The sequence below is a fragment of the Podarcis tiliguerta genome, assembly GCF_965153285.1.
Source record: "Podarcis tiliguerta genome assembly, chromosome: 11".
Taxonomy (NCBI): Eukaryota; Metazoa; Chordata; class Lepidosauria; order Squamata; family Lacertidae; genus Podarcis; species Podarcis tiliguerta.
The window spans coordinates 22580427-22601276 of NC_139544.1; the positions used below are offsets into that span (position 1 = coordinate 22580427).

General features: G+C 45.9%; 1 protein-coding gene across 1 annotated transcript in view; it reads right to left on the reverse strand.

Moving 5' to 3' along the window:
• The window catches only part of MAN2A1 (mannosidase alpha class 2A member 1), a 64672-nt gene that overhangs the window by 22444 nt on the left and 21378 nt on the right, over nt 1-20850 (reverse strand). The window contains exons 6-12 of the mRNA XM_083403706.1: nt 19908-20081; nt 16508-16694; nt 7113-7290; nt 6238-6440; nt 5160-5345; nt 4812-4926; nt 3131-3198 (exon numbers count right to left, since the gene is read on the reverse strand). Of these exons, the coding sequence (XP_083259832.1) occupies nt 3131-3198; nt 4812-4926; nt 5160-5345; nt 6238-6440; nt 7113-7290; nt 16508-16694; nt 19908-20081 (1111 nt within the window). The remainder of the gene's footprint in view (nt 1-3130; nt 3199-4811; nt 4927-5159; nt 5346-6237; nt 6441-7112; nt 7291-16507; nt 16695-19907; nt 20082-20850) is intronic.

Sequence of the window (20850 nt, forward strand, 5' to 3'; positions counted from 1 at the left end):
GAGAGTTCTAGGATCATGGTTAGGCATAAGCAGGCACCATCACAGGACCGGTCGGTTATGTGGTTCTTATCCCCAGCGAAAACCTTGCAAGGGAGCACTCCTACAAGGGGAGCTGCTGGGTCTGTTCAGATGGTGGCATGTCTTTTGTGATGGGTACAGAATCCAAGCCCCTACCTCTAACTCAGCTGGCTTGGCCAAATGGCTACCTGCCTCTTTAGCTACCCTGGGAACTTTGTGCTCAGGAGACTGTATAGGAACTGACCCAGCAGACTCCCTTACAGAAGACGTCAGCAGCAGTGCCACAAGACCCTCTTCACCATCATTACTGGAAACTTGCCCACCCCCAGTTGAGGCTCTCGTCCTCTGACAGATCGTGCCATGCCTACCCTTGTCCTGGCACACGACAGCTCCGAAGGTTGAGTTGAAAGACCCATGGCTGCAGGGATAGAAAACCCTGCTGCATTCACTTGCGGCACTGGATAATCACCTAGTACCTACACCAGGTAATGAGACCATGGGTTTTTATCTAGCACAGATATGCAAAGAAAGATATACAGTGGTACCTCAGGTTACATACGCTTAAGGTTACATACGCTTCAGGTTACAGACTCCGCTAAACCAGAAATAGTGCTTCAGATTAAGAACTTTGCTTCAGGATGAGAACAGAAATCGTGCTCCGGCGGCGCAACAGCAGCAGGACGCCCCATTAGCTAAAGTGGTGCTTCAGGTTAAGAACAGTTTCAGGTTAAGAACGAACCTCTGGAACGAATTAAGTACTTAACCTGAGGTACCACTGTAACCACATTGTCTGTTCCAAAATTAGGTTTACAGTCATACCTCAGGTTGAAGTTTCTTCAGGTTGAGTGCTTTCGGGTTGCTCTCCGCGGCAACCCAGAAGTAATGGAACAAGTTACTTCCAGTTTCGCCGCTCGCGCATACGCAGATGGTCCAAATGACGTCACGCGCATGCGCGAAAGTGGCGAATCGCAACCCGCGCACACATGGGTTGCGTTTACTTCAGGATGCAAACGGGGCTCCAGAACGGATCCCGTTCGTATCCAGAGGTACCACTGTACATGCATTTATAACACCACCCATAGCCTCCTCATCAACATTGTATCCAAGAAGACAGTTCTGATGTTTATACAAACAAATCTGTAACACAGGCAACTCCTAAATTGCAACCTTTGCAAACTAACCAGACGTTCTATGGTGACAACCCATAACCCTCTGAAATGCTCTACATCAGCCTTAACCTGGTGCCCTCCTGATGGTTTGGATACAACTCCCTTCAGCTCCAGCCATAATATTTAGGACCAATGGGGGTTGTGCGTCAAACATCTGGAGTGCATCAAGTTGGCATGCAACCCTCTTGAGACCTATCAAAAATTACTTCAGAAGTTCGTAAGCAGAAGGTAAGGCGGCTGTACAATCTCTGCTGAGCCTCGAAGTATTTATTGCTGAGCAATAAATATTTAAGCGGTACTTGGGCTAGACCACTCATCGCCTCTTCTCCCCCACTCAAGTATTATTGGTTACAGTTGCCATACCGAACGAGACTATCAAAAGTGCTGATCTCATGGCAAAACAAAGCATGTGAAGAACTTCCATAGTCTAGAAAAGAGCAATTCAGAGTCTCCATGACACTGTTTGCAAACTATTGGTATTATTATTAGAAGCCGCACAAACACCACTTCCAATTCCAATTCCTTCCAATTCCTCAGGTTAGAAAAGAGAAAGGGGTCTTGAGCACAGGTTTAATAGCTTTGCTGAACGCAGGGCAGTACTATGAGGGCTACCCCTACGGCTGCAATCCCAGTACTAGTGGCCCTTATGACAGCAACGGAGATATCTGCTGTAACTATTACCACAGACAACTCGGCAATTACAAAGTTTCAGTGTTATTCACTTCTGTACAAACCTGCACACAACATACTAATTTAAAACACCACATTTCTGAACTAGATAAGATACCTATAATATTAATAAAGAGGTATTCCTAGTGTTTCTTCTTGAAATGAGCTAGAGTTCAACCCAAAAAAAGCATCAAACTGCAAATTCTGAAACACTACAGTAATCAATTCTTTCACCTAGTTTATTTGCTACCAATATTGTTGTTCAATATTGAAAAACACCAAAGTATATCAAGACATTATGCTACACAGATACTATGCAATAGTATAATACACAGTACACAGTATAGTATAGTACACAGATACTATGCAATACTAAGACATTTGCAACCATAAGCAGTGTCAGCTTTTTTAAAAAAAGAGAGAGAGAGAATAAATTATGTTTTGCTTAACCCTACTGCTCAGTGCTTCTGTGACTATTTCACAGCAGATTAAAAAGGCATTGTCATGGTTACCTTTCTTAGCTAGAGGTGTATCTATCACCTTCATTGTAGAGCTTTCAGCAGATGCTAAAGACACACCTCTTTACTTTGGTCTTTGACATCCTTTATTTATTTATTTAAACTGCATTGGTTCATTATTTTAATGATTTTGTCTGATATTAAATTGTATGACTATATTGTTGTAACTCGCCATGAGACGTTATGGTGAGGGCTACGTAAGTAATCCTATAAATAAATATGTATTTAAGTGTCTGGTTATTAGAGCAGTTTTTCAAGCAAAGCATAAGCTTTGAGATGAGATATAGATGGTACTTTGTTTTCTCAATGTCGCCCTATTGCTAAATCCTCAAATGTATTTCTTTTAAAAAAACAAACTATGGCTTTAGACTTGGCATATCAAAAAATGCAAACATAAACAAAATGACACTGCTTTGGGAGTTATCTATAACTTTACTTCCTCCCACCCAAGCTTCCTATTCTAATTTCTTCATAAATCATGAACTATCCTATTTTAATGAATTAAATTTGCTTTATTTTTATTTCATAAAATGTATACACACTGTAAATAAGGAAATCTCTTCTCTGTTTACAAAAAAGGATAAAACATTAACTAAAAATTAATTTACTGCAACTATACCACCTTGATTTTGTAATTTTAGCAAGTCCTGTAATACCTCCCTGAAACAGCTTAGTTTATTTTTTTAAAAAATCAAAACAATAGTAGAACTTTTAACATTCTGCGTTTTCTCATGTATTAAGAAAGAAAGCAATTACCTTGGCTGTTTACTCAGTTCTATGACAGTCTTGTGCGGCAAAGAGTCCTGTGTAGACTGCGCATCATCCTTCCAATGGGAAAAATGTTGAGGTTACTTGCAGATACAACACAGAGCATAAGAAGAAAAGTCTATTTGAAAATTCACCAAGGCTGCAACCCTGTACCCACTTATCTGGCAGCAAGTCTCATGGAACTCAATGGATAGGACTGTGCTGCTGAACAGAGTTGAGCCTGCCATGCCACAAAACGCATGAGGCCATTCGAATCCCATTCACTTTATTTTTAAGGAAGTATACTGATCCCTCTTTAATTTTCAATGTTTTGAGGGTGGCTTATAAAATTTAGTAATAAAATCAAATCCACCCATAAAATGGCTTGGGATCCAAATATATGAATGAGTGCCTCTTTACATACTAATTCTCCTATGCTTTGAGACCTTCAGGGACCTCCTTATTTCAGAAGTCATCATTCAAGAGGGAAGGCTACTTCAGTGGCAACGTCCTGGGCCTTTGGAACATCCTCCCCAATATTGCAAATCTTCTGGTGCCGTGTAAAATCGTTGTTTCCTGACCCAGATGTTTCAAATCCATTGCAAATTAATTTTATGCACTGCACTTTATACTTTCGTTTTTGTATTACCATGACTGATGGTCCACTGCCCTCAAATTCTAAGGGTGCGGGGAAAATGTTTAAGCCACCACCACAAGATAAAGCAGATAAAAGGAAGCACTGAAGTGATCTCAGCAAGAATTAACAGGTAGCAAGCCACACGCCACTGAGAGAGCCTCTCCCCATCACTATCTGCCTCAACCTCAGATGACGAAGACACCTGGAAGAAGGGACCTGAAGTAGGTATCAGTGCGCAAATAGTTCAAGTTGAAGTAAATGACTGCTCTAGGCAGCTCAGCTCCTCAGTCTGGGAATTTGGAACTCTTTAATCATGCAAATTATACAAGAAGTGATTTGTCATGCTTTCATGCTACAGTTTCATACAGTCAAGCTATTTTAAACTCAAATAAGAAATAACCAATGAAATAACATTACTGGGGGGGGGGTTCATTTTTGTTCACTATTTAACTATTTGAGAAGCCAACTGAAAATTGTTATAACTAGTCACAGTACCTACCCTGTTGCAAGCACAGTTAGTTTAGGTGTAACATTCACTGTACTACAACTTAACTTGGTCACCCAGTATAATTGTATTATACAGTACCTCGTAAACAATGTAGGCATCTAACAGTGTCCGTTCACTCAAAGAATGAATTTGTCAATGGAACAGGATGGGGAGGGATGCCATTTTCAGCAATTTCCCCTCCCCCTGCAACTCCCCTAAATCTGCTCAGGGGGTTTGAAAGGAACACTGAAAATAATCTCCCTTCCCCTCATGCCATTGACGTTCTTTTCATCAAGAGGACACAGTTGGAACACCACATTAAGAAAATGGCTAATAAGTTCACCAGCAAAATTTAGCACATTCCTTCTCCCAAACCTTTTTTTTTTTTAATGGTATGATTACAAAAAAATGTTGTCCAGGCTGCATTAGGTGCCAGGTGAGGTGCATAATGCATCCAACCATCTCATGCTAAGAACCTAAAACAAGACTGGCCTATTCACCAACACAATTGTGGCCTCCTGGAAAGAATTTCTTCACGATTATAAGGATTATTACCACAAACTCACCATTGTAAGAAATGGGGTTGATGGGTTGTAATGATACGTTTCTTGGTCCTTTAGAATAAGAATGTGAGCAGAGTCAGTGATAATTTTCTTCACGTTTATTAACGAATGGAATAGCCTGTGAACAAAATAAATACTGCAGCTGTGGGAGGGTGGATTCAAGCATTCTTTATGTTAAAGGGCTACAAAAAAGCAGCAATTACTAAGTGTTGACTAACACAAAGCTATTAATAAGTTTACTTAAATATAAAAATCAAGAGAAGTTTGTCTAAAATAGGAGACCAAATAATCAGATCTCCCCCCTCAAGCCAAGAAACACACCAGAAGCAGTATGAAATGCATGACACTTACCTAGTGCCATAATCCACAACAACCCAGTCTTTAGCTGTTCCTGTGATAGCATCATGATGTTGAAAAAGTCCCAAGTTTCTTCTAGCCTCTGTTAGTAATTTGTAGTGGTCCACTGAAGGAAATGCTTTCATTTTCTCGGTTTTTTTGGACTGTACCAGAGCCAAGGAGTAAAGAATTTCAGCAGCCCTGAAACAAAAAAAATATATTTAAAAAAATAAATGTTTACAGTATTTGTATACCACCTTTCAACAAAAAGGTTCCCCAAGAGGTTTCCATAATACAACTGAGCAAGACTTACAACATCCTATTATTCACTTCAGCATTAGGTCAATGAGAAGCTACCTTCTTTCAAGGATCTGAAACACAAGGCTAACAAAGCCTTAAGTATAAAAACTTGTTTATGCTTAGAACTACTTAAAATACACCTAGCATCTACCTCCGAAGTCTTGCAGATAGCTGCCTGAAGCCTGGAGAGCGAGAGGGGCCGGTGCGCACCGACCCCTCTCGCTCTCCAGGCATCAGCGAAAGCCTGCATTCGCTCCATAGGATGCACACACATTTCCCCTTCATTTTTGGAGGGGAAAAAGTTCGTCCTATAGAGCGAAAAATACGGTATTTGAAAGAACCCACTTTGGTGTGCTGTGCCATTTTCCCACTCCACCTACATTTCCTTTCCCAAGAAGAACTCAAAATACAGGAAATGCTAGAAAACTCCAAACTAAAAACGTATCAAACACATTTGCTGAAACATGGGAGGAAAAGAACAGGAGATGTGTAACTCCCCCAACACAAAACACCAGTGTTCACAGGCAAATGGAAGCACCAACCTTTCTTTCCAACACCCTAGCACTTCCTTTCAAAAGAAGGGCTGCAAGACCCATCATGCCGGTCAATCTGGCCTTTTAGCTAGAGGACAACCCAGCACTCCTGGTCCCACACTATATTGTTCAGGGAAACAGGCACAAGATCAGTACAACTGGAAGTAACCCCACATTTGAAGTAGTGCAAACTAACTCAACCTTAAGGGAAAAACCCTCAGGGGGATCCCCTGCCCAAAAAAGCCAGTGACCCTACTTACCTTAAATATGACTCTAGAATCCTATCTAGGCGTTTGTAGAAGGGGCGTGAAGTAAAATATCCACTCCAGTAATGATTATCTCTGTCTGCATATGTGAAGAAATCGCCACTCAGAACAGGAAACACTGAATTACTGTTCTTTTCATCCAAATTACTAGCTTTACGGAGAGCCTCAAAATAATCTGACAAAGTCCCAAACTGAGCCTGAAGCAAATTAAAATATGGTATATAAGTTCTTTACACTGCGTTCAGTCGAAGCACATTTTGTTCTTGGAGACCAGCGTTTTTGGCAGGCATCTGCTGTTCCGTTTCAGTACTGAAGCTCACGTTGCTTCCATTAGCTCTGGAATGGAACCTACCCTCAACCTTTCCCCACCCCACTCCACCTTCTCTGTAGACATAAATCGTGAATCTTTGAGAATTTATAGAGAGAGTCTAAGAATTACATTCAGTGTTCATGCATACAGTAAGCCAGCAAATTACATGGGAGTTACGTTCCAGGGTTCACGACGGAAGTCAAAACTGTGTATAGTCAAAACATGCTGAGTGCCATGGCGGATGGGACTGCCAAATACTCTCCCCCCCCCCAACACACACACCTGCCCCCCGTTTTAAACACCAAGCATGTAAAGTCACCTGAATACGACTTAGTTGTATATCACCCACATTTTCTTAAAACATGTGTAGGAATATGCTTACTATGAAGTATATTCATCTGTGTTCAAGGTGGCTTACTGCAGCTGTATTCATTCTAGAGTTCTTTCTATCACTGAGAATGCATAACCAACCAGCAAAAAAGCAAAGCTGAAGTTTAAATGAACCGCGAAGGCAATGAAATCCATTTAACAACTGACTTATAGCAGGACTGTACCTTACCTTAACATGGAACTCTGGGTGAGAATTCATGTAATCAAAAAGCTTCTGATAATTTTGATACTGCTGATCCCATTCTGAACTCTCAGTGTAGCGGAAATCATCTCCCAGTGGAGCCAACAAAACTTTGGTGCGGAAAAGCTTCGATTTCTTTCTGTACTGATCTAAAATCATCCATGCCCTTAGAAAAAAATATAATTTGAGGGGGAAAGATAGAGTAAGTGGATAAACCAACATGAACATATATTTTGCAAAAATACTCATTCTTACTAAGTCTGCAAAATTTCACCTGACTGGGGTGAATTAAAGTTTTCTAAAAGAGTTATGGCAGCCAAATTGATTTGATTCCAATAGTTCTGACCTGCAGTTCTGACAGCAGAAGTGAGGAGGAAGAGCAAATGGACTAATTATTTTTTTTTTTAATGATTGCAAGTTGGGGCACAACTCTTCAAAATAAATAAATAAACTGGTGCAACCCAGTCCTATGCATGCTTCTTGAAAACAAAGTCCCACCAAGTTCAATGTGACAATATTCCAAAGTATATATAAGGCTGTAGCCTTAGATGATTTGTGTTCAGTCAGTACAAGGAGCACAAATGCTACAATGCTTCTAAGGTAAAGGTAAAGGTACCCCTGCCCGTACGGGCCAGTCGTGTCCGACTCTAGGGTTGCGTGCTCATCTCGCTTAAGAGGCCGGGGGCCAGCGCTGCCCAGAGACACTTTCGGGTCACGTAGCCAGCGTGACGAAGCTGCATCTGGCGAGCCAGCACCAGCGCAGCACACGGAAACGCCGTTTACCTTCCCGCTGTAAAGCGGTCCCTATTTATCTACTTGCACTTAGGAGTGCTTTCGAACTGCTAGGTGGGCAGGAGCTGGGACCGGAAGACGGGAGCTCACCCCGCCGCGGGGATTCGAACCGCCAACCATACGATCAGCAAGTCCTAGGCACTGAGGTTTTACCCACAGCGCCACCCACGTCCGTTTACAATGCTTCTAAAAGTAACTTAATTATAAAAGAATCAATGCATCGACAAAACACTTATCAATGAAATTTCAACATTTAATATTGTTTTTCAGCCTATTTAGGTTTTATAGTTTAAATTCCATGCAAATCACATGGAATTTAATTCCATGTAATTTCCTCTGTTCTCAAGTACATCTAATCTTTGCAGTTCACGGTCCATAAGTACAGTGGTACCTCGGGTTACAGATGCTTCAGGTTACAGACTCCACTAACCCAGAAATAGTACCTCGGGTTAAGAACTTTGCTTCAGGATGAGAACAGAAATCGCGCGGCGGCAGCAGGAGGCCCCATTAGCTAAAGTGGTGCCTCAGGTTAAGAACAGTTTCAGGTTAAGAACGGACCTCCAGAACGAATTAAGTTCTTAACCCGAGGTACCACTGTAACATATTTCCCCCCACATCCACTAAAATCAACATTCTTTTTTTAAAGGATTCTTTTTTAAAAACAATGATGGATGACAGCAGACTTAGGTGTCTGTACTATAAAAACTGTCTACATCCCAATCCACCGAGAACACGCTTTCAAGAAATTGAGAGCTTCTGCTGTACAACAGAAAGGATATTCTGCTCAAGGAATGCTTCCAAGAGCTTTAGTTTAAGAAAATCCCAGGACAGTTGCAAAAATCATAAAACACACTTAGTAAAAAACATAGGGTAAAAACTGTAAAGTTAAAACAAGCTTAGTTTGCCCACAGGGAGCTCTGCATAAGCAAAAAGATAATTTACCCGGCTTGGAAAAGAAATCAAATTGAGTGCCAGATAAGACCGATGGGGTGGGGTTGTCAATGCAGGGCATTCCCTCCTGTTATCACTTGTCTCCCTTCAGAATAGGAGGAGGGAAGAGACCTCTGATGACATTAGTCATGTGGGGCATTAATGGTCCTTATAAATATTTAGCTAGTAAAGAATTCTCAACTCAGTTTATTATCATTTCCTAGTTTTGTATATATGTCCAAATTCTTCAGAACTGCCACAAGATACAAAATACTTCAGTAGAAAACAATGAGGATCAAAGGACATCAAAAGCAATAGAGTGGTACCTTGGTTTACAAACTTAATCCGTTCCGGAAGTCCGTTCTTAAACCAAAGCGTTATTAAACCAAGGCGCACTTTCCCTAATGCGGCCTCCCACTGCCGGTGCCCTTCCACCCTTCGGCTTCCATCCTTAGACCGAGGTAAAGTTTGCAAACCGGGACACTCCTTCCGGTTTTGCGGAGTTCGTAAACTGAATAATTCGTAAACAGGGCTGTTCGTAGACTGAGGTACCACTGTACAGTTGTACCTTGTATCCTGAACGCCTTGCAAACCAGTTTTGGCTCCTGTCAGAGCTGGCTCCTGGTCCCAGCTCACCAAGGACCAACGCTAGCCGGTAGTAAAGTATCAAAGTCTTTATTGAAGAATAGTTTCCATTTCCAAGCCTCAGCGTCCCAGCTCTACGTCTGGAGTCTAGACCGGCGAAGCTCCGTCTGAGTCTCCGCCCCCTGCGCACCAGTTTAAGACTCTAATCTTACTCCACCTCTTCCTTTTCTCTCTCTTCCTCTGGGTCCTACTACCCCCCGGGGTCTCCTCCCTCCTGGACTCTTCTGACGCAGACGTTGACCCCTCTGACTCCTCCCCCTCTCTTCGGCGGGCTTTAGGACCTGGCTCCCTACCCGGGCTGCCCACCTTGCCGCCCTCCTGTACATTTGAACTTGGCGCGCGCGCGCGTTTAACTTTCCTGATGACCGTTTCCTCGCTCCCTGACGAGGGTGTGGTCACTCCTGCCTCACGTTCTCCCGCTGCCCGCGCGCCACCTGATCCTGATGCCTGGGACTCCTCCCCCCTTCTGCGCTCTGGGGGGGACGCTGGTCCGGATTTCCAGCTGCTACTCTCTGAGTCCCCTCTGGCCCCTTCTTCCCGAGGTGCCCCCCTGGGCACTCCCCTTGCCCTGACTATGGGGGCCCCTTTCTGTGAATCTTCCGAGTCACTGGAGAGACTCAGAGACCTCGGACTGCTGTCCTCGCTGACATTTCCTTCGGACTCCTCCCCCTCGCTCTCCATTTCCTCCCTCTCCTGTGACTCTGCTCCTGAACCCCTGACATCCATCCCCCCCTCGAAGCCCCCCCTTCCCCCCTCCCCCTCCTCCGGCGGGGGTGCTGGGTGCTCCGTCGTTGTGGGGGTGAATGGCGGATACAGTTCGTCCCCCGTGGCGTGCATCCATCCGGATAAGTCCGGCTCGTCCTCCTTGTCTTCGCCGACCTCGATCTCCTCTGCTTCCATCTCCGTGCCGCCATGCTCGAACCCAACGTCCTCCCCCAGCACGTCCATGTCCATCTCACCCTCGGTCCCCTCTGGGTCCGTTGCCTGCCAAGGACCCCCCAGCCACCTCCTGCTCCACCGCTCCTCTCCTCGATCGTCCCACCAAAACGAGCGGTCTGAGGCAAACCCCGAGGGCGAGCCCTCCGGGGAACGTGTTTCTATTGCCGGTTCCTCGTCCGAGGTGAACCCCTGGAATGTGCTGGTTGAAAGCGTGGGTGTGAAAAGCCAGTCGTCAAAATACTCGGCTGGCATGGGCCTGTGTGGGAACAAGGCATGAAACTCCTCCTTGAGCAGAGGCTCGTTCAGGGCATAGTCCGGCACCCAACGGTTGGCGCTGGCCGGGGTACCTTCACTGGCGAGAAAATATTCTACTCCCTCTTCCCCCCATCTCGAGTCTAAAATCTCTGTGACCTGGTTGATGGGCTCCCTTCTTGGCGACTCCCTCCTTGGGGGGGTCTCCCCATACGGGTCTGGTGCCGTGTCCTGCGCCTGAAATCGGTGAGGTGCTTTGTAGGGCGTGAGCACCTACCTATGGAATACTGGGTGCATTCTGGATCCCTCCGGAAGTGTCAACCGGAAAGCCACCGGATTGATCTGTGCCTCAACTTGGTAAGGTCCTAGCTGCTTATGTCCGAGTTTCTTCTTAGCTAGTGATCTGGTCGGCACTGCGTGGGCCGCTAACCACACCCAGTCTCCCACCTGTATGTCCTCCCCAACCCTTCTGTGCTTGTCAGCCTGCAGTTTGTATGCGTGCTTTGCAAGCTCTAACTGCCTCCTAAGCTGTTCGTGAACCTCCTGCAATTCTGCCGCCAAGACTTCCGCTGCCTGTGGCTCCCCCTCCCCCAGTCTCTCTAATCCCGGGAAGGTTCTGGGATGCCTCCCGTTGTTGGCGAAGAACGGTGTCACCCCCGTGGACACGTGCTTCGTGTTGTTGTAGGCGAACTCAGCGAGCGGCAGGTAGTCCACCCATGTTGTCGGCTGCTGATTTGCATAGCATCTCAGGTACTGCTGCATGATGGCGCTGACGCGCTCCGCTTGGCCGTTGGTCTGCGGGTGTCTCGCCGACGCTAGGTTGATCTTGACGTTCAGGAAACCCATCAGCTTCTGCCAGAAGTTCGAAATGAACTGGCGCCCCCTGTCGGACAAGATAGACCTTGGCAGACCGTGCACCCTGAAGACGTGGTCTATGAACAGTTTGGCGGTCTGTTCTGCCGTGGCCACCTTCGCGCATGGAATGAAGTGGGCCATTTTAGTGAACATGTCCACCACCACTAGCACTGCCGTTTTACCCCTTGAGCTGGGTAAATCCGTGACAAAGTCCAGGGCCACCCTCTCCCACGGTTCGCTCGGGGTCTGCAGCGGTTCGAGCAGTCCCGCCGGAGGTTTGTGCACTGACTTGGCCCTTTGGCAGGTGTCGCACCTCGAGACGTACTCCGCGACTTCCCCCCGCATCTTGGGCCACCAAAAATCTCTGGCAACTAGTTCTGCCGTCTTCTCCTTGCCAAAGTGCCCGGCGGTGGGTGCGTCGTGCAACTGCTGCAGTACTTTCGCATGGAGGTCGTCTCCCGGTACATAGAGTGCTCCTCTGCGGATGAGCAATCCGTCCCGTACTTGGAACTCGTCGTCCTTCACCGTGCCCTTGCGCACCTCCTCCATCTTGGCTTGTGCGAAGGGGTCCTCCTGCAGTGCTCGACGGACCGCCTCCAGGTCCACGGTTGCTGAAGCGCACGCCCACGCTTTCGGAGCGAAAATGTGCTTGGCCGCTGCTGGTGCCGCCTCTTCGAGGTATTGCGGCTTTCTGGACAGTGCATCTGCCATGATGTTGTTGTCGCCTGGGATGTATTCTATCCTGAAGTCGAAATCCGCAAAGAACTCCGCCCATCTGATGTGCCGCTGGTTCAGGAACCTTGCCGTGCGCCAGTACTCCAGGTTCTTATGATCCGTGCGAACCTGCACTGTGTGTTTGGCCCCGATGAGGAAGTGCCGCCACGCCTTGAATGCTGCATGAATGGCCAGCAACTCCCTGTCCCAGATGGTGTAGTTCTGCTCCGACTTGCTGAGCTTCCTAGAGTAGAAGGCACACGGTCTCCAGTCCCCATGCGGGTCCTTCTGCAACAGTACGGCGCCCACGGCTCTGTCTGAGGCGTCCGTTTCAACCCTCATCGGTTTGCTGGGATTCACATGCAGTAGCTGCCCTTCGGACGAGAAGAGACGTTTAAGGTTCTGGAAGGACTGCTCCGCTTGCTCCGTCCAGATGAACTTCTTCTTCTTGGAGCTGAGCGTGTCGGTAATGGCCGCTGTCTGCATCGCGAACCCCTTGATGAACTTGCGGTAAAAGTTGGCGAACCCCACAAACCGCTGGACCTCCTTCCGATTGCGCGGGCTCTTCCAGTCCAACACTGCGCGAACCTTGGCGCTGTCCATGGCGAGCCCCTTGTCCGACAGCTTGTAGCCCAGGAAATCCACCTCCTTCTTGTCGAACTGGCACTTCTCCAGCTTGGCGTACAGCCGATGCTCCTGCAGTCTCTGCAGAACCTCCTTGACATCTCCCTCGTGGGTCTCCTCAGATTCTGAGAATATCAGGATGTCGTCCAAGAAGCAGACGCATTTCTTGTAGAGGAGACCCGCCAGGACGTGATGCATGAAGGCTTGAAAACAGTGAGCGCCATTTTGTAAACCGAAGGGCATAACTCTGTATTCATATGTGCCCAGGGGCGTGAACATGGCAGTCTTCCACTCGTCTCCCTCCCGTATGCGAATCAGGTTGTACGCCCCTCGCAGATCCAATTTTGTAAAAACGCGTCCTTTCCTCACCGTTGCAAGCAGGTCATCTATTTTGGGCATGGGAAAGGCCGTGGGCTTGGTCTTGGAATTTAAGAGCCTGAAATCCACTACAAGCCTCTTTTGGGGCGTGTCCTTTTTCTTCACAAAGAATACAGGACTGCCCCCCGCTGCTTTCGACTCCCGGATGAAACCGCGCTTCAAGTTGAGGTCTATGAACTCCTTGAGCTCCTGCAGCTCGTCTTCAGACATGGAATACAGTTTCCCGGCTGGCAGCGTCGCCCCTGGCAGGAGGTCAATCTTGCAGTCATAGGGCCTGTGGGGAGGCAGCTTGTCTGCTTCCTTCTCGCAGAAAACCTCCAAAAACGCTGCATACTTGCGCGGCACTGCTTGCAGCGTGCCTAATTGTAGCTGCGGGTCGTCCCCTCCTTCTTCCGGGCTAGGAAGGATGCAATGTTCCGCGCAATAGGAGGAGCCGAAGGTCAGTTGGCGCTGGTACCACGCCAATGCTGGGCTGTGCCTGTGCAGCCAACTCATGCCCAAGACTACCGGCGTGTCCGACAGGTGGGTGACATTGAAGCTGATGACTTCTTGGTGATTTCCAATCCGCATCACCATTGGCTGCGTTTGTTGCACCACCTGCCCCCCTAACAAGTCTCTGCCATCCACCGTGACAACTTTCAGGGGCAGTGTGGCTGGTAGCAGTGGTATATTGTGCTGCTGAATGAATTCCAGTCCTATAAAGTCGGCGTTACTGCCGGAGTCAATGGTGATCGGCACCTCCAGAGTGCGTCCATTGGGCAGTTGGAGAGACGCTGTAAGCTGCACCACTGGTTTGGGTGGGAGGGGGTCTGTGGGTTGCAAAAGTGCTGGGGATTGCTTCATTGACTTGTCTGGCTGGACCCCAGTGCCTCTTCCTCCAGCCAGACTCCGTCGTTTAACTGTTGCTGTGTTCTCAGTTGAGTTGCTTCTGTGACTGTTGCCGAGGCTGCAGTGTGCTTGTGGAGCCTCAGGGGACACTCTTTCGCCATGTGCTGAGCACTGTCGCAGATGTAGCACTTCCTGTTCCCTCTAGGAGGCTTCGTTTTGACTGCTCCCGGTGTTAGGGCTCTGGTAGCTGACTGAGCCCTGGCACCTCCGATCTCCATCGGTTCTTCTCCCCCTCCCTGCGAGGGTGTGGAGTGCGCACGCGCTGCTTCTTTGGGAGAGAAGGGAGGTGCTCTGGCTGGTGCCCTTCCCCAACGTCCTTCTTCTCTGTTGCAAGGACGTTCCTTCAGATGCACCCCGATTTCCAGAGCCCTCTGGACTACTTGCTGGGTGCTCCTTGGTCTCTCCCCCCTTCCAATCTCCGCTTTTACATCTGCATTCAAGCCCTCCCAAAAGAGGTCTCTCACTGGCGCAGAATCTTTTTCCCATCCCAGTGCATGAACTAGTCCGAAAAAGCGTGCATGGTACTGCCTCACGCTGGCTTTGCCTTGTTTAAGTCCATGTATGTCCCTCCTGGCAATATCGATGTCTATCTTTGATAAAAAACACGAATCCATTGCTTTAATGAAAGCCTTCGCATCTTGGAGCGCCGGATCATTATCTCTCCATAAATTCCTCAGCCACGTTTTGGCCTCCCCATGCAAATGGGACAAGATAAACCCCACTTTCTCTCTCTCATCTCTAAAGTCTTTGTCAAGCAGATCCAGCGCAAACAGCAGGTCTGCTCTGAAGTTGGGGTACTGCTGTAAACTCCCGTCGAAATGAGATACAAGGCTGCCTCCCCTTCTCCCCAAGCCAATGCCCTCTGCTTTGGGTCCCGGTTGCCCCTGTTTAGAAAGCACGTCCAACCTGACTTGGAGATCCCGGCAGGCGTTAACCATTTCCTCCTCTCTTTTCCTGGATGCAAGTACCTCGGTGCTGAGTTGTGTCACAGCTTCTTGCAGGGCTGCTAGTTGCTCTTCCGTAGTCATCTTGCCTGAGTTTTGTGAGCTCTGGAAGCACCCCTCTTCTTCCCTCGCTGCGCCGACTCACGTGGCGAGGTTCTTGGTGCCAAAACTTTTTTAGGAGACGGAGCTTACTGTCAGAGCTGGCTCCTGGTCCCAGCTCACCAAGGACCAACGCTAGCCGGTAGTAAAGTATCAAAGTCTTTATTGAAGAATAGTTTCCATTTCCAAGCCTCAGCGTCCCAGCTCTACGTCTGGAGTCTAGACCGGCGAAGCTCCGTCTGAGTCTCCACCCCCTGCGCACCAGTTTAAGACTCTAATCTTACTCCACCTCTTCCTTCTCTCTCTCTTCCTCTGGGTCCTACTACCCCCCGGGGTCTCCTCCCTCCTGGACTCTTCTGACGCAGACGTTGACCCCTCTGACTCCTCCCCCTCTCTTCGGCGGGCTTTAGGACCTGGCTCCCTACCCGGGCTGCCCACCTTGCCGCCCTCCTGTACATTTGAACTTGGCGCGCGCGTTTAACTTTCCTGATGACCGTTTCCTCGCTCCCTGACGAGGGTGTGGTCACTCCTGCCTCACGTTCTCCCGCTGCCCGCGCGCCACCTGATCCCGATGCCTGGGACTCCTCCCCCCTTCTGCGCTCTGGGGGGGACGCTGGTCCGGATTTCCAGCTGCTACTCTCTGAGTCCCCTCTGGCCCCTTCTTCCCGAGGTGCCCCCCTGGGCACTCCCCTTGCCCTGACTATGGGGGCCCCTTTCTGTGAATCTTCCGAGTCACTGGAGAGACTCAGAGACCTCGGACTGCTGTCCTCGCTGACATTTCCTTCGGACTCCTCCCCCTCGCTCTCCATTTCCTCCCTCTCCTGTGACTCTGCTCCTGAACCCCTGACAGCTCCCGAATGCTGCAAACCCAGAAGTGAGTGTTGCGGTTTGCAAACGTGCATTGGAACCCTAACATCCGACGGAGCTTCTGCTGCTTCCTGCAGCAAATCAGAAGCTGTGCTTTGGTTTCTGAATGTTTTGGAAGTCGAATAGTCTTCTGGAACGTATTCCGTTCGACTTCCAAGGTACGACTCTATTGTAAAGCCTATTCCACATTAATGATTGTTCAAAGACAAGGTGCAGCTCCCTGCACAAAGTGAGACTTCATCCCAAGGGATTCATTCAGGGCCATCGTCGCTGTCTGAAAATATGAGACAAGCCACCTGCAGGGTCAGTAAGATCACCCATACCTCTTGACAAAGCCAACTTTTATGCATATTAAATTTATTTAATTTCCACATCCTACCTACTTTGAATTTAGATGGTTGACATTGCTCAAGATATGACTGGCCATGAAATTAATGGGCAGCACTGTGCACTTACCTGTGATGAATGTTTCCAGAATGAATGGCTTCAGGAGGGACTCTCCAGGGACAACTGACTCTTCCTCCAGGAAGGCGCTTAAAATCAAATTGGCAGCAAATTTTAGGGTCTGGTCCGCAAGTGTGAGGAATATCATAGCTATAAAAAGGCATCATGTGGCAGAGAATATCCGTATTAGATCCCAAATCTAGAATTAAAATAGGCAAGATAAAGATAAAAGGAATACTCTGTCCTTTCTCATTCGTATCTCATTCATGCCCATTACATGACATGCCTTTTCTCTAACAAGAACAACATTTCAGAGAATTTTTATTTACACCAGTAAAACATGGTAAAGGTAAAGGACCCCTGGATGGTTAAGTCCAGTCAAAGGCGACTATGGGGTTGCGGCGCTCATCTTGCTTTCAGGCCGAGGAAGCCGGCGTTTGTTCACAGACTGCTTTCTGGGTCATGTGGCCAGCATGACTAAACCGCTTCTGGTGCAACAGAACACCATGATGCAAACCAGAGTGCACAGAAATGCCGTTTACCTTCCCACCACAGCGGTACCTATTTATCTACTTGCACTGGTGTGCTTTCGAACTGCTAGGTTGGCAGGAGCTGGGACAGAGCAACGGGAGCTCACCCTGTCGCAGGGATTCGAACTGCTGAACTTCTGATCAGCAAGCCCAAGAGGCTCAGTGGTTTAGACCACAGCGCCACCTGCATCCCATTTCCACCAGTAATTAGCTCCAGGTATGCTCTTTGGGCCTGTACTTTTTTTGACAAGTCTACTGATGTAATACGGAAGTCCATGTGTGGTATCTATGTCATTTAGGCCATGTCTCCCTAGGTCTGTTATTTAGTGTGGCCATTTAGAAGGACCCATAATGAGCCAAAAAACTGTCATTCCATCGTATCAGCTGACAGAATGAGTACTTTAATAATTTCCCATTCCATAATCTGAAATTGCAGTTGGAAGGCCTTTGGAAGACTGTTGGATGACAGCCAACCGTAACACGTTTTGCAGCTATAAATGGTCTTATGACACAAGCTACCTCCCATACCTGTGGGCCTGGTAAGCTTTGCAAACCTGGCAATGATACCCAAACTGCCAATAATTCGCCACACAGTAAAAATAATTCACTGTATATTCAATCCAGTAAGCTTCTGTTATTCGAGTTAACATGAGGTGACCAGATTGATTGCTCACAAATACTTCAATAACTCAGTGTCTTAAAGATAAATATAACAGCGTTAAGTAAAAAATAGTGCAGAGAAACCCAATGAAATACAATGCCATGCTACCCTGAAATGCCAAATTCAATACGGAAGAGACTGAAACAGCTTCAGAAGCAACAGATCTAAGCCCCGGCTCAAAAACATAGAAACGCCATCTTAATAAAGCAATCTATCATTAGAGACTTACAAACATTGTGTTTCTAAAAAGGAGACTTTGAAAGTTGATCATCTTCATCAGTGCATTTAAGCTAACCCACTGAAGTCAGGGGGGAAATGGCTCCAATCCTTAGACCCAACCCATCTACTCCAAGCTTTCCTCAATTTTTATTTTATAAAATTCCTTTATTATCTTTGTTAGCACTGTCTACTCTGCAGAGGCAAAGAAGGAAGAGAAACCATGCAGCCCCCAAAATAGGGTAAACTAAATTTTGATCAATTCCACCACCCAGTTTTACTCAATGGATTTTTTTCAAAGCAATGTCAAAAAATTTGCCTGCTGAACATAAGAATACTGGCAAATACATCTGTTTAGAGCCATAACCACACTTTTTTGAGCCACAGATACAATCATAATCTCACTTGTTGCATAATTTTAAATCCCTTAATGATATATTGTACATTGGCCTTGGGGTTCTTTGTAGTATTGCTTAACAATATGTTGTGTGCTTTGCTTATTAGTTCTTGTTGTGTATACCAAACTTTGAACTTGGCAAGTGTGCTGTACAAAGAATTCGGGACACTACATTTCCTTGCATAAACTTAACATGCCAAATATAGTTGAGACAACTTCCTACAGCAATGGAGAATTAAGTTTAATAATATAGCTTTCTGGTGCCAAATAGTTTCCAGGCTAGGTCTGCCATACGTCCAGATTTTCCTGGACATTACCAGGATTTTCAAAGGTGGAACTGACATCCAGGGGAATTTTCGAAAAGCAGCACTTTGTCCTGGATCTTAGGCAAGTCAACTTTCAGGGTGCCCTGATTTTTACTTTTTGAAATATGGCAACTTTAGCCCAGGCACTTTCCAACATTTGTTTCCCTCTGTAAAGTATAACCTTTGCCTCTGTCTCAAATAAACAGAATTGCCTGAAACACTTTCTATCTTCAGTTTTCCAAAGCAAACTCCAATTATTCCTCAATCACTAAGGACAAAGAAAGAATCTCTTTGTTTGCCAGCATGAGCTTTAAATAGCTATATTACATAGTCACTCCCGGCTTTTCAAACTTTAAGGTGCTGCTTTCAGTACTTTATGTGATATGACATAGGTGAGCTCCACATGCAATTTCTTGAAGGTCACTGAGCATTTTCAGAGTTCTGTAAAAGTAACACTCATTTAACACCTTAACATCCTTGTGACCTGCAATCTGGAAATAGCTAAAAGGAGTATAAAGAAATGCCAAAAATAATCCTATTTTCCACTGCTGATCCCTTCCCCATGACATGGCTTCAGTGAACACTGACCAACCTGATTACAATTATTGTATATTTTAACCTACTACCCACCACAGTTTTCAAGAAAAAATCTGTTATGAAGACCTGTTTTGACAATTCCAGTGCAAGATGAACGCTGGGCAAGTGTGAACGCTGTACTAAATCATGGTTTAATTCTAAATGGCGGTGCATGCCTAAGAGAAGCAGGTTCACACATTTCCCTCTACCCCATGCTAAACATTAACCAACCACTGTTGTAAGTCAGAATTCCTGACTTATCCATAAAACTAAGTCATTTGAAACTGAAAGCAAACATGACAGAAGGTCTCCTCCTGACTGAAAGAGAAGAAAAAGAACGTGAGCCAATGCTTTACTTAGGCTCCATCACGTAGCGCAAAACCATGGTTTAGCATTATGTGCAAAGCAGCCCATTATCTTTTCATTTCTGAATAGCTATATTTTTGTGTTTCAGCAAAACCGAGCAAGACTCCTGCAGCACCTTACAAACTGAAAATTATTATAGTATGAGCTTTCGTTAGACTAAAGTCTAGTGCACCGGATGAATAGTGTATTGCATGTAGTTCTATAAATCATTTTGAAGTTACAAATTAGTTCTGGAGATAGCAACATAGAAAACTGTATTATCTATTAAATGTTCCGGGTCAAAGCAAGACCTTTCAGTTTCAAAGTATTTGTTGCTATGACAGTTCTTGGCATAAGGTCATGCAAAAAAGGGAATACATACCCCAATTCTGTCTCCAAAAAAATTCTAGTGTCTTCTGGGCTGCATGATACTTTTTAATTGAATAATGAACTCTCTGTATAAGCATATTGGAAAATCCAGTGCGTTTCAAAAGATAAGCCATGGTTGGTGAATGTCCAAAGGGATCAACTGCCCAACCAGATTTTGGTTTCACTCCTAATAAAAAAAGAATACATGTTGAAAATGTACGCCATAGTGGAATAAAAATGAAAGTGCACCTAGTCTTGCACAGTTAAGATCTCATCCTATAGAAACTCAAATCCTTACCACTTAACTACGTTAAAAGAAGGGGGGGACGATGACGCAGAAATTTAATTTACTTATCAGGGAAGAGCTTTTATAATTCGGCTAGTGTTTGTTTATGCACCTGGGGATTCACAGAAAATAAATATTTTTTTTCTCGTATCAAAAATGTCTGGCTCGCACCCCTAACCAATTATGCAAGAATGAAAACAAAACAGTATGGCTAAAAATGACATACCACTTGCCTACAGGACTGCAATTATACTTTACTAATTGAAGTTGTTGTTTTTCAAGTGGCATTTATTTTAAGGATTCTTTCTACGCAATTTTTAATTGCTTAAGTTTCAAATTACACATTGGGCATGTCAAGACTGCAATCTCTTAATAATTATTAAGAGACTAGCATGTTCATCCTCCCACATGTAAAGTCACCCTCCTTTTTTAAAAAGAAACTAACCACTGTGCAGAATTATGGCGGCACCAATTTTAACCATTAGTAGCTCAATCATGTTTTTTTTTCTTCAAAGCAGGGCACTTTGAAGCTAGCCATGATTAGGATTACACTACAATAGATTATGACCAGGAAAGCATTTAAAAATGATTACTATGGCAAACCACTGCAGTCTATGGATAAAAATAATCAATAGCAGTAAGTAACTGAATTATTTATTCTGATCTGTAG